Here is a 13,961-nt window from a genome sequence, read left to right as displayed (position 1 = left end):
ATGGGCAGAGTTTCCTCTTTTGTCAACCCTCAGGCCCTCAGGACCCTCTCAGGGGCCCTGATTCAGCCCCTTTTTGACTATGCTTGCTCCTCTTGGTACTCCAACACCTCAGTGTCACTGAAGACTAAGCTTCAAATCTCCCAAAACAAACTGATTTGACTACTTCTCGGACTGGGGCCCATGACCCACCTCTCTCCCACTCACTTTGCCAGCCTACGATAATAATAATTATTAGTATTATAATAATAGCATCAATTCGTTCAATTCAAATAGCCAACGTTTAATAGGGCTGAAGTGGTTGGGGGTGTAATAATATCAATCTAAATCTACATCATAACTAACGTTTTCAAATAATTGTCGGGATTAAAAGTACAATATTTGCCTCTGAGATGTAGTGGAGTAAGTAACAGTAGGCCTATAGACAAATGGAAATACTCAAGTAATAATAATAAGGTCTATTATTGCAATATTAAGAAGAAGAAGAAGAAGAAGAAGAAGAAGAAGAAGAAGAAGAAGAAGAAGAAGAAGAAGAAGAAGAAGAAGAAGAAGAAGAAGAAGAAGAAGAAGAAGAAGAAGAAGAAGAAGAAGAAGAAGAAGAAGAAGAAGAAGAAGAAGAAGAAGATATATTATTAAGTTCTGCAAGCACTTAAGTTGCTCTAACATATATGTTGCAAGGTAGCCTGTCTATTAACAATAATAATACAGGCACCGGTGATAAAAACACAATGTATTGACACAAGGAATTAACAGCCACACTTTTGTGTAAAATTGCAGTCGCACCGAGGCCCTCCAAGCCGTGGGATATTCCCCGAAGGTTGGTTTCCAAGATCTAACCTTGGATTGCCTTTCAATAAAACCATATTTGATGGACATATGTATCACCTACCTGTTACTGATTTGAGAGAATTTTATATTATTGTAATCAGTTCATTATTTCCTGTGTAATCCATGAATAAAACTGAAGTGTGTCATTTGGAGCGAATGGCATCGCGCGACACAAATTGCCTTCATTGAATAGACTATCATCTTATATAAACACAATTGACACAAGGAATTGACACTCTCACATCTGCTGATAATAGGAAAATTATAATCACAGACATTCCTGGAGAATTAGAAGGTAGAATGTTGTGTGCCAGGCTGTGGGTGCGTTTAGATATGCGCATTACGCATTGGTTTGTATTGTATTGGACCAGTGCGCAACGAATAATGATAATATTATTATAATAATAATAATAATCCTTGAATAGCATCAATTTCTCCACCATAATAAAGAATAGGATGAACGCACAGGCTATTATATCGCATAATCAAAGTCAATCCACCGTGCGTAAAGGTGAGTATATAGGCTCTCATAAGGATCTCATTGTGGGAACAACATAAGGATCTCGAGCGCACGTCTTATTAAGATGTTTGAACGACATAAGGATCTCGAGCGCACGTCTTATTAAGACGTTTGAACGACATAAGTATCTCGAGCGCACGTCTTATTAAGACGTTTGAACGACATAAGGATCTCGTTTTCTCACTTTATTATGATGTGGGAACGACTTAGGATCTCGAGCGCTCAAGTTAAGACGTTAGAACGACATATATGACGTTAGAACGACATAAAAAAAATATCTGCACTATGTCCCTTTAGGGGCTCCGTAGAATACAACTTCAAATTAGTGAAATATACTGAAAACATTTCAACTACATTGTATGTTCTCTTTTGCATGGAATACTGGGTCAACTCAACACTGGAGCAAACAATAAATCACAGCATCCTTGACAGTACCGGTCAGCCAGCCTGGGTCTAATCTCTCAACAGATTCAGAATTCCAAGGGAAATATATTTTCTTTCTTTTTTTTACAGATGGGTTCCCAGATTGGCCTGGGTCAGACAAGGGCCCATGAAACCTTCTTAACTTCACCTATAGATGGCTCCACTGCGTCAACTGAATAATGAAAAATACACCAGTCAAACCCCATTGGCCCCTCATGGCAGTTGTTATCACCACTACTCCCACTAAGACTTACAGTACGTTTTAACAGCGGGCGACTCTCGGGCGATCCCGGGCGACATCGTCCAAAAGATAAAGAAAATCCATCTTTCATCGCCCCCCCGCCCACTTCGCCCTATCGCCAGTAGTCGCCGGCTCTCATAGACATATAATGCACTTCCGGAAAATACTATCCTGATCGCCCGCTGATCGCCCGCTGTTAAAACGCACCGTAAGGTGGGCGTGCGTGCGTGCGTGCGTGCGTGCGTGCGTGCGTGCGTGCGTGCGTGCGTGCGTGCGATGTGTTGATTAAATTCCGAAGCCTTCCGTTTTTAATTGGACTATTTTGAAAACAGAAAAAAATATTTTCCTGGAAATGTTATATCAAAAGTGTCATTTAATGGATAAAAATAAGTTATTCCAAAGCCTATTTCTCTATATAGCAATCTAAAGAAGTTAATGCCCTGAGGTGCCTGCTGACTCAGCCAGTTCACTGACCATGCTCTCTGCGAGTCATGAGGACTGGATCCAACTCCCAACATGTCTCCCATCTTTTTCCTGCACTGTTTCCTGTCTCTCTACATTTTCATATCTAAACTAGAGATATACGCTCCTCGGAGCACAGGTCTCCGCCAGGTCAGGTAGGTTATTGTGTCCTCCTGGTGGCACTTTAATAGGCCAATGTGAAAAGGGTGTTATTTCTTCCTAGGCCTTTCATAGAGGCATTTTGTTCCAAAAATGTGTTTTGCAAAAATGTACCTGCTGGTGGCGCTATAACAGGCCTATGTGAAAAGGGTGGCATTTCTTCCTCGGCCTAGTGAGAATGTGCGTGCAAATTTCACGGATATCGCACAATGCGTTCATGATTCGGGATGCAAAACATAGTCTCTGCCACACCTTCGGCCTCGCGGAGACAATGAAGAAAAACATGACAAAACAATTCTGAAAAAAATAAGAAAATGCCCTAATATTAGGCCGATTAACCTGTTTGAGAATTGAAACAAATAAACTTTCCATGGTACTGGCATAGAGATAAATTACTTGTCCATCACTGTGGAGGCCTGGGTTTGCTTCCTGGTGGCGGTGCCTCCGGTTTGGCCGGGTCGGCTGCTCCGATTGATCAGGGCACCTGTTTGGTGGGGAGGGGAACCGCGGAACATAAAGTGATCTCCTGCAAATGTTGCAGTCTCCTGCTGAAATTCTCAGGCAAACTAGTGGGGGTTGGCAGCAGTGTTAAGGTACACACATGGGAGGGACGAGCATCAGAGAAAACAACAACTGCTCCAAAAAAGGTCTGATCACACCAGTCAGCGGTCATCAATATGTCCGTACACTGACCAATGTGTCCATGGCAAAGACTTGGCCTTGTCCGTGTCGAATTTTTGATTTTATTTTTTACACACCATTATAATGTTCTTATTTTGATAATGTCAAGTCTCCAGGTTTTCTTGATTTACTATGACACTAATACTAGTGGTTCTCAAATGTTTTGTTTGCAAGGACCCCCTTAACTCTGAGATTGTACAAATGGAACCAAATTTGGTTCCATTTGAACGCTCTCAGAGTTACAGACCTGTTAAGGTCATTCAGGGCTAGCTCTTTATGTGTTTCTGGTAATATTATTGTTTGCTCATTTGTATGTCCATGGCAAAAATAGAAATTTGACAAAAATGTCCACCACAAGCCAGCATGGTTATGACCCCTGACACCAGTGCATTTAATTGCAGTGCCTATCGAACAACATTCAAGTGGAGTTACAATTACAGTACATAATATACTTCAATTATCTCTGAGGAGATGTAATAGGTAGACCCATTGTCTGTAAAAGATATAAATGATAACATATAGGTCAAGATGTTTGAAAACCATGACATTATCTTTAACCGCATGCCTTGGAATTACTGCGTGTCATCACGCTTGTGAGCTTCAGAACATGGGAAATAAGGTTCTGAACCATGAAGCATCACAACCCAGAGCATCAATGTACCTCTGCTGTAGAAGACTCCAGTTTCCTAAGATCTGCTCAAAGGTTTCTCCACTTTTGCCCATTGAGATTTGAACACGGAATAAGACAACAGGTAGGATTTTGATTGTGAATTATCCTAAATTTGTGACTATTCATTTTGTGCATTTTAAATTTACCAAATAGTAGCCTAATTTTTTATTAGATACGTAATTGAGCATTTTTAACATCCATGGATGGAGTTATAGGCCCAAGAGGCAAGGTTATTTAAAATTATGGAAAATATTTTGAGCAACAAATAACCCTAGAGCCCACTTTTGCACACTTAGCTTACTGCCTTAAAATAAAATTACCTCAATAGATGGCAACATCAATGAAGGTTATAAAGGAAAAGGGAATATTTCCCTACAGTCATATCTTAAATTATCACTAGCACATCAGAAACAGGTTTCTCTGTGTGAGAAATGGCCGTTTCTCTCTCTCATTGCAGCACACTGAAAACTAAGCATGTCCGGACAAGAGGAGAGGCAGCTAACGGACAGCACAGACGACAGTCACATAACAGATGACTCCCTAGAAGAACCAGGAAAGGTTGATGGACCATCTCATATCTGCGTTATGTTATATATCACTTGATAGGATTGACAACAAATCACTATGCGAGTCAACATATTGTGGTCTTGATATGACTGAGTTGAAATTATAGCTCTCTCTGCATTTGTTCAAATGTAACTAAGCTTTCCGTTATTTATTTTCCAGTGCTTGTGCATGCCTTCTGATTTAGTTATCGTTCCCTGATTTTATATATTTCTGTCAGAAAGTTACATGGCTATGGCTATCCTGTGTATGGATTTAGACACAGTATCAGAAAGGCTGAAAAAGAAAAAAAACATGAAAAGGGCGTCCAAGAGTGAATAAACTTGATGTCTAGAACGATGGAATTAGCATTAGTAGCATAGGTTAGATATGTTCAATATCTACGCTTCCTGTGGACTAATTCCAAAATAATTATTCTCCCAAGTTAAGGCTTGACCAAGTTCTAAAAGCTTTGGCAAAAGAATATTTGTTTTGTTGTTTTGGTGGAATATCTTTGAAAAGTAGCCTAATAGCATCTGGTCTTCTATTGTCAGCTCAGAAGGCTTTCTCCTCACCTTGGAGAACTTGAGAGTCTGCTGCAGTGGGAGATCCATCACTGGTCCTCTTCTTCAGAGGCACCGTGCTTCGCCCCAGCGTGCACACAGCGTACACCACTGGTCTCCCAGCGCCAATATCATTCAAACTCAGATAATAAATTCCATCCTGTTGAAAAGGTATGCAAACAGACCACAGCGTTTAGAGCTGATGATAAAGCAAAGGCTGTTGAGCTCACATTTATGTGTTTAGCATAACTGACCTCTGGCAAACGTTAGGCATAATTATTTGGTTTGTCAAAATTCCAAAACTAATACTAAAGAAACCATTCAAATAAGAGACGTTCAAATCAAATGTGTATAAATCCAGTTAGTGGAAAAACTGTGGATTTCAAATTAGATTTTTCATGAAAATGCTAACGACAATACACAACCTATAAGCAAGACCCCAGCTGGCCTGCAGGAAATCACTGTGATTGAACGTAATATGTAACACTGAGTTGTAAACAGTATGTTGTGTTTAGCTATGTAAAAATGTGGTTGCAACAAGTTGGAAGATATCATTCAATCAGCCAGAGTCACATGTAGGCTATCACCTGCAAATGGAATGTGCTGTTAAGGTCACATCTGAAACATTTATGTAAAATGGTCTACAGATACAGAAAATCAGTTCAACATGAACCAATGCTAATATCTCTGTCCAATTGCCTTCTCTCGCACCTACAGGAGAGAGAGAGAGAGAGAGAGAGAGAGAGAGAGAGAGAGAGAGAGAGAGAGAGAGAGAGAGAGAGAGAGAGAGAGAGAGAGAGAGAGAGAGAGAGAGAGAGAGAGAGAGAGAGAGAGAGAGAGAGAGAGAGAGAGAGAGAGAGAGAGAGAGAAAGTAATGTGTGTGTCAAATCAGTGTATACGCAACCTAACATGTGTTTTGGTCCCACAGCAACGTGTCACACTGTGTCTAGTGAGTGCAGCGTTCTTCAGTGCTCTGGGCTCATCTTTTCTCTATGGATACAATCTCTCTGTGGTCAACGGTGCTGCTCCTGTGAGTCAACCATGAAATAAGCCCCCCATCAGTTCTGAACGATAAGTAAACCCCACAAGGATAAATATTTTATAAAGACTGAGGGGCACATGTAAATAAAGCCATCAGACTCACCCCCATAATAAAGTACAACCAAACGTTTTTAAACTTTAAAGTTTTAAAATACAGACATCTGGCCATCAGAGAGGTGTTCACAAAAGCAATCAGTCTGAATGGTCTTTGATGCTTCATATTTGCCTGAAGATCACATAATCTATAATGGTTACTATACTTGTAAGGTATTGTAGGCTACTATGCAATGTATGCATGATGAAAGGTAAATATTGTAAACAGAACTCTCAGCTCCTATATAGGTAACAGTAGAGACTTGGTAAACTGGAGCATGTAAAATGGATAATGAATGGATCCCTCATACCCCCCTCTCTCGCCCCCCCCCCCTCTCTCTCTCTCTCTGTCTCTCTCTAGTTTGTTATGGAGTTCTGTAACAGGACATGGGAGGAGAGATATGGAGTATCCATTGGAGAAGAAACAAGTACTTTCATTTGGTCCATCACTGTCGCAATATTTTCTATCGGCGGTATATGTGGAGCAATTCTTGCCACAGTACTTGTCAAGTACTTTGGGAGGTATGGTAACCCCTTAAGCCCTATTTTATACTTCATTGTGCGATGGTGTCATGCAAACATAGTGAAAATAGCCTATATCTACAAGCTCACAACTATTTTTTGCTTTTAATAACATTTGCCTATAATGATATGCCAAAAACAGGGGTGCCAGATTGAAATCTGTAAATCTTGTTTTGAACAAGACTTTCAGAAACTGACACTCTTTTGACAGCCTTTCCTGTTGACAAAGTACAGTTAACATTCTGTGGCTGTAAATAAACAGTGTATATGTCTACATGACATACTGTAAATACATCACCCATGACTTTGTGGTGGATCAATATTCAAATGATAGAAAATGCTTCCTGAGTTAGAAAATAAAGAATGGATCAAGGATTTTAATCATGACTGGAATAATATAATTCTTTCTCTACATTACCTCTCATTACACTGCCTGCATACGGCAGGGTATTGTATTTGGTCCTGTCTGTGTGTGCATGTGTTATGTCTGTCTGTGAACAAAATAACTTGAGATAGGATGGGTGGTTTCCTATGAAACTGAATGATCAGTAGGCGGAATGATCAGTAAAATTAATCAAGAGATGATTACATTTTGAGTCAAAAAGGTCAAGGTGACCATCAAGAGCCAGGTCAAAGTTACATAATCGGCCATATCTCGGGAATGGAGCGAGATGTTGGTGCTGGTAAGGTTTGCACTCCCAAGTGCATTTGTAATGTAACCTTTTGTCACATACAAGAAATTGTAGGTTAAATAAGATGACAATAACTTTCCTCTTCTCTGTCTCTCACTTGCTCTCTCTCTAGCCGTGTCTAAGTCATTTCCTTATCATGCTTCCCATTAGGAAAGGCACCTTGCTCTTGAATAACAGCTTTGCACTGACTGGCTGTCTGATGATGTCACTGGGGGAGAAGGCAGACTCATTTGAGATGCTTATCTTTGGGCGTATCATCATTGGAGTGAACGCTGGTGAGTGCCTTTTTTGGACAGAGCTTCCTTAAAATAAATGTTGTATCTCAGTGGGATTTTACCTGTATAAATAAAGGTTAAAAAATAATAATCATCATCATCATCAGTTACCAAATCACAACCATAGTTCGGAATCAATTTCTCAGAAGCAACACATTTATTGTAAAATCGCTCCGATTGTCCCAAGAGGTGGCTTCATTAGCAAATTATTGGACAAGCTTCTTAGAATCCCAAACTTGTATATCGTTGCTGTCGGGCAGAAACCAGCCAATTCCATTTTTCAACTAATATTGAACCAATGAAAAGTATTAAAAAACGCTTCTGACAAAACCAGCTAACTCCATTGGATCCTCAAACTGCTAAACCAGTTAAAGGGATGTTTCACTTTCAAAAAAACTTTGGGTCATTTTATCGTCTACTCAGGCTTTCGTCAGCCCCCCAGACCCTTTTTATGTTGCTTGATTCAGTATTTAGATATTTGATATACATTTTATCAGACACGCCCCCTCAGGGCCGGTGCTAGGCCCTGAGGCCCCCCCCGCTGCGCCACCATTTTCTGCCACAGCGCCACCTAGAGCCTGCAAATATTTTTTGGGGAAAATGAAAAAAATGCAATACAATAAAAAAATAAAATACAATAGATGAAGAAAGTAATCGAAAAAACTCGCGTATTAGGAGGGCAGGGTGAGTCAATTTTGTTTGAAGTTATAATGGGTTTGTATAGGAAGGGGGCGTGTCTGATAAAATGAATATCAAATATCTAAATAGTGAATCAAGCAACTTAAAAACTGTCTGGGGGGCTCACAAAAGCCGGAGTAGATGATAAAATGACCCAAAGTTCTTTTGAAAGTGAAATATCCCTTTAAGTCCACCAAAGGGGAGTGGAGTTAGCTGGTTTAGCTGACTCCAGGCTCCACATCCTTTTGACCTCCAACCTCATTGTGAGCTTGGAGGTCCATTCAGCTGTTCTTATCAATGATGATCAAAACCTCCTAACTCTTCAATAATCACAACAAAAAAGATGATATACTTTATGCCTTTGTCATTTCTAAGCATGACTTGTGATTTTGTTTCTAGGTATTTCTCTTAATTCCGTGTCCATGTACCTGGCAGAGATTTCCCCAGTCCACATTAGAGGAGCAATTTGCCAGCTGAACGCTATCCTGTGTAACTCTGGTATACTGCTTGGACAGGTGTTGGGGCTCCCTCAGCTATTTGGTCAGGTCAGTGTCGTGAGAGGGAATCATGTCTTGAGATTGGTACATTTTCACAGGTTGGTAAATTGTTTGCATTATTGTCAACCTTTGAGGCATACATGCAAAAACGCACAATGAACGAATGTAAATTAGTTCAAAAATAAATACAAATTTTAATGTTTAAGTTGTGTTACTGTATTTTTTCATACTTATGAAATAGGAATCCAGATGGAACTACCTGTTTGCTTTTATTGCACTTCCTTCAGTGCTACAGCTGTGTGTGCTTCCACATCTGCCAGAGAGCCCACGCTACCTGCTGATAGAGAAGAACGATGAAGTTGGTGCAGAAAGAGGTATGTTATAAATATATATAACATGTGTTTCTACATTGCAGAATTGATACTTTTTAAAATGTGAGTACTTTTTTTCCACCACTGAAATAAGCTTGACATTGTGATGTTCTGTACCAGCATTCAGGAGGTTCCTGGGGAAGCAGGACGTGTCCCAGGAGATGGAGGAGGTGTGGGAAGAGTGCCGGTCCCAGAACAACACGCGGGCCATCTCTGCTCTGGGTCTGATCAGAAACCCAGCGGTCCGCTGGCAGATCATCACTGTCGTCGTCACCATGGCCTGCTACCAGCTGTGTGGTTTCAATGCTGTATGTCAGTTCTCAAACGTTTTCAAACGTGCCGAAGGACCCCCTATGTATTTGGCATAGGCATGGCATGTTTTGTTCCAGGGATGCCGAGAAGAGAATCTTCTCTTCTGTGTAAAAAGAAAAAATCTAAATTATTCAAAATATCCCAATACTTTCAAGATTAAAAAAAGTTTAAAATTTCCGATGTACAATCTCAGTGAGCTTGTAGATCTGCTATTATTCAATAGCCAACGTATAAATGGATAAAGTGGTTAAAATGATTGTGATGCTGTATTAACACCTTTTGCTTGGGACTCTTGGGGGTCCGCGGACCCCACTTTGAGAACCACTGCTGTATATGATAAACAGCATAACCCAGCAGCATGTTTCACATCATTACATGCTTCCTATCTCCTAATGTCATGCCATGTTTTTTGTTGTCGTTCATGGTTTATCACAGCTGTTTTATTACACTGACGTGATCTTCGATGAGGCAGGTATTAAGGATGATATAATCCCATACATCACGCTCACCTTAGGAGGCACTGAAGTTCTTGTTTCCATATTCACAGTGAGTATCGATTTCATAAAAAACTTTGAGCTACATTCTGTGTGTGCAAGGTACCAATACAATATGTTCCCTCTTTTTCAAAGCTTATGTTAAGTTTACTTAGTTCATTTAGTTAAATTATATTCTAGTAAATACTACAGACCTGACAGCTATGTCTTTTCACATAAAATTAAGATTTACTGAGCCACAAAGCGAAACTTTGGCAATATGGCTGTGTGAGTGTGTGAGTGTGTGAGTGTGTGAGTGTGTGAGTGTGTGAGTGTGTGTGTGTGTGTGTGTGTGTGTGTGTGTGTGTGTGTGTGTGTGTGTGTGTGTGTGTGTGTGTGTGTGTGTGTGTGTGTGTGTGTGTGTGTGTGTGTGTGTGTGTGTGTGTGTGTGTGTGTGTGTGTGTGTGTGTGTGTGTGTGTGTGTGTGTGTGCGCGCGTGCGTGCGTGTCACTCAGTCCACAATGACTCAATACACTGTATGATCATCAAATCCACACAAGACCATGGAACGTTGTATATTTGTATATGACTCAGTATCTGACATGATGAAATTTGGTGGTAAAAGATCAAGAAGGTTAATAATGAATTTGCATATGAAAGTTTGTCTCAAGTTATTTCACTTCCCAGCATTAGTGACTCAACTATGCACACCTCTAGGTTGCCCAAGTTCTGGAATAAAGATATTGATATCACAAACGTTTTTGCCACGATTGATGGCGTTTCACCTTCTAGTGTGACCATTGACAATTGATTCAGTTTCCCCCTCTTTTTCCATTTACCACCTGTGATGGTGGAAAGTAACTATTACATTTACTCAAGTACAGTACTTAAGTACACTTTTGAGGAATCTTTACTTTACTGGAGTATTTCCAATTTTCAATACTTTTACTTCTACTCCACTACATTTCAGAGGCAAATATTGTACTTTTACTCCACTATAATTATTTGAAAACTTTAGTTACTAGTTACTTTGCAGATATACATTATTATATTATAAAACATTCATTAACCACTTTAGCCCTATTTTATACCTAGGCTATTTGAAAATAGCCGATCTACAAGCTCACAACACGTCGCATCGCGACGCGTTGTGAGCTTGTAGATCGGCTATTTTCAAACATTTTAGTACTTTCACTTTTGGTACTTTAAGTATATTTTGATGCCAATACTTTTGTACTTTTATTCAAGTAATTTTTTCTAGACTTTTACTTGTAACAGAGTATTTCTATATTGTAGTATTGGCACTTTTACTTAAGTAAATAATTTGAGTACTTTTTCTATCACTGCCTGTGGGTTGGAACCCTAAAGTGGGAGATGTTTTGAGGGTCAAAACTTGGACAGAGCAATACAGTAATATTTAGCATATTGCTTTCCTGACATCAACACTATGTTCTTGCGCGAAGCCACCTGAAAACGATTTTGAACGTCTGTGTATTCCAATGCAAGGTCACCACAGACTCTGTTTTTAAACATTTGCATTTGACACCATATTCATATTTTATAATGCGTTTGCTTCCTCCAGGGAATTGCAATTGAACGCTATGGAAGAAGACGTCTATTCATCTTTGGTTATGTTGGAATGGCTGTAAGCCTCTCTTTTCTAACATTGTTCCTCAATATCCAAGTAAGCTCTTTTATGGCTACACCATACAAATATTTAAAAAGGGCCACACTACTCACTCTAGGAGTTCTTTCCTGTTGTTGACAGCACTACATAAAAATGACTCTCCATGTCCCAGTAAAGACTAAAACCTGAAAACTGTTGTCATTAGAAAAGTCTGTAGCTGCTCTCCAATTGCCCTATTAAGTTTTTCGATGGCATATTATTTCAAAAAGACTTAAGAAAATGTATTACTTTCCCTTGCATGCAGTATACGTATACATTTCAGTGAAATAAGGGTCTCCCAAAGTTTGCCTTATGACTTACATGAAATCATTTTTTCATTGTTTCCAACAGCATAGAGCATCATGGATTCCCTACCTCAGTTTTGTCTCCATTCTGGCTGTTATAGCTTCCTTCTGTCTCGGCCCAGGTAATGATAATCATCCTCGCTTTATATGGATATAATGCTAAATTAATATTCTTACAATACATCACCCACTATTCTGTTAGAGTTCATAAGAACAGATGAGTTGTGGACAGGGCCAGTGGAATATAATTCCATTTGCTAACAGTAGTCTGTAGTAGATGATTGGTAATGTACAAGTGTCTTATTCTTTTCAACAGCATAGAGCTGTTTGTCTATAATGTTATGGGCCTCTATGACTTTTTCCTCATATTTTCATTGTTTTTCTATCCAGCCAGTCTACACTATTGTCGCACATTTTTACTTTTCTCTTCCAGCTGGGGCTTCTTTCATTTTAACTGGTGAGCTGTTTGAACAATCATACCGACCTGCTGCCTTCATGATTGGTGGAACTGTGTCGTGGATGTGCAACTTCACTGTGGGCCAAGTGTTTCCTTTCATTCAGGTGTGTATATACGTCTCATCCGTTTTTAAGTCTGGAGACTCCTGTCCAGGACAGGCTTCAGACGCGCCTTCTGTGGTGGAAAAAGTACTCAGTCTTTACTAAAAATATCAATACTGCAATATAGAAGTACTCCGTTACAAGTAAGACTCCGGAATTTAAAATGTACTTGAGTAAAAGTACAAAACTATTGGTATCAAAATGTACTTAAAGTACCAAAAGTAAAAGTACTCATTGGGCAGAATGTCCTATTTCATGTTTTCAAATGTATAACAATCGAAATGTATATAGGACTCAAGTGGTGTTTTGTGATAATAATCAAAATCTACAAAGTAACTAGTGACTTAAGTTTTCAAATAAATTTAGTGGAGTAAAAGTACAATATTTAGATCCGAGGTGTAGTGGAGTAGAAGTAAAAGTATTGGAAATTGAAAAGTACAAATACCTCAAAATTGTACTTAAGTACATTACTTAAGTAAATGTACTTAGTTACTTTCCACCACTGCACGCCTTCTCTGTGTCTCTCTCTTTCTCTCTCATGTTTCTCTCATGAATGTTCATCAATCAATGTGACCGTTAACATGACCATGGCTTTAAGCGGATTAACATTTTGAATATAGAAATGTGACGTTTCAATGTGAAGGATAAAAAAAAACAATTGTCAGTTGCAAACATCAGTAATTACAGTATAGGACAGCAAATTGTAGGTTATTGTTTTTAGTTGTTTTTTTTTACTTCAATGCGAGTTTTGGTTTCTCACCATCTGAACTACCTGACCAATGCATAATTTCATGATGTCATGTGTATAGGAAGTATTGCAGACCTACGTATTCCTGGTGTTCGTTGGCGTGTCCTCGCTGTGTGCGGTCTACATATACATTGTCCTGCCGGAGACCAAGAACAAGACCTTCAGGGAAGTCAGCCGCAGCTTTGCCGCCAGAAACAAGGTCTCCATCCCAGAGATCCAGAAGGACTACATCCCAATCCATAGGCATGACATCTAAAGGTTTAATAAGACCAGATATTCTCAACCCAGCCCACTGGTGGACCATGATGAAATTGCAAGTGAGCCCCCTAATAATTGGCAAAACACTAAGATATAATGATTATATAACATTAACTCATTCAGTGCCCGACTTATTTCTGGCAGTGTCCAAGCCAGAGCCAAAAATACATTGTAAAAAAAAAAAGGTGCTTAAGAAGCGAGATACAGCCTTTTTCAGTAAGATGTTAAACAAGAAGTGAATGGAGCAGCAAATCTTCATATCTTGGGTTCTGAACATTTTTTTTTCATGACGTCGGCGACGTCATTGGCACCCTGGGCTTATAAAAACGTGACGTCGGTGATGTCAATGGCACTGAATGAGTTAATATATTAAAAAAAATAATGT

General features: G+C 39.5%; 2 protein-coding genes across 3 annotated transcripts in view; one reads left to right on the top strand and one right to left on the bottom strand.

Annotated features, from left to right (window-relative positions):
• mcoln2 (mucolipin TRP cation channel 2) overlaps positions 1-5,162 on the bottom strand; it is a 51,045-nt gene extending 45,883 nt beyond the window's left edge. The window contains exon 1 of one of the 2 annotated variants that reach the window (XM_080430155.1): positions 5,100-5,162. Coding sequence is in view for 1 of the 2 variants with exons in the window: in XM_080430153.1 (XP_080286279.1) it covers positions 3,027-3,034 (8 nt within the window). In the remaining variant the exon portion in view is untranslated. Of the gene's footprint in view, positions 1-3,026; positions 3,090-5,099 lie in introns of those variants that run through there. The other variant, XM_080430153.1, reaches the window with a different exon arrangement.
• LOC308086930 (solute carrier family 2, facilitated glucose transporter member 9-like) lies at positions 4,456-13,602 on the top strand (the record flags this gene model as incomplete). The annotated part of the gene is made up of 10 exons (XM_080430573.1): positions 4,456-4,539; positions 6,016-6,117; positions 7,548-7,710; positions 8,788-8,933; positions 9,127-9,259; positions 9,377-9,564; positions 10,004-10,114; positions 12,059-12,134; positions 12,446-12,573; positions 13,380-13,602. The coding sequence occupies 10 exons, from the start codon at positions 4,456-4,458 to the stop codon at positions 13,572-13,574; spliced, it is 1,326 nt and encodes a 441-aa protein (XP_080286699.1). The 3' UTR covers positions 13,575-13,602.
• Between the last annotated feature and the right edge of the window lie 359 nt (positions 13,603-13,961).

This window comes from Gymnoscopelus braueri (genome assembly GCF_963280865.1).
Source record: "Gymnoscopelus braueri genome assembly, chromosome: 6".
NCBI lineage: Eukaryota > Metazoa > Chordata > Actinopteri > Myctophiformes > Myctophidae > Gymnoscopelus > Gymnoscopelus braueri.
The sequence above is the reverse complement of the archived record's forward strand: the minus strand, read 5'-3'. Positions and strand labels throughout refer to the sequence as shown.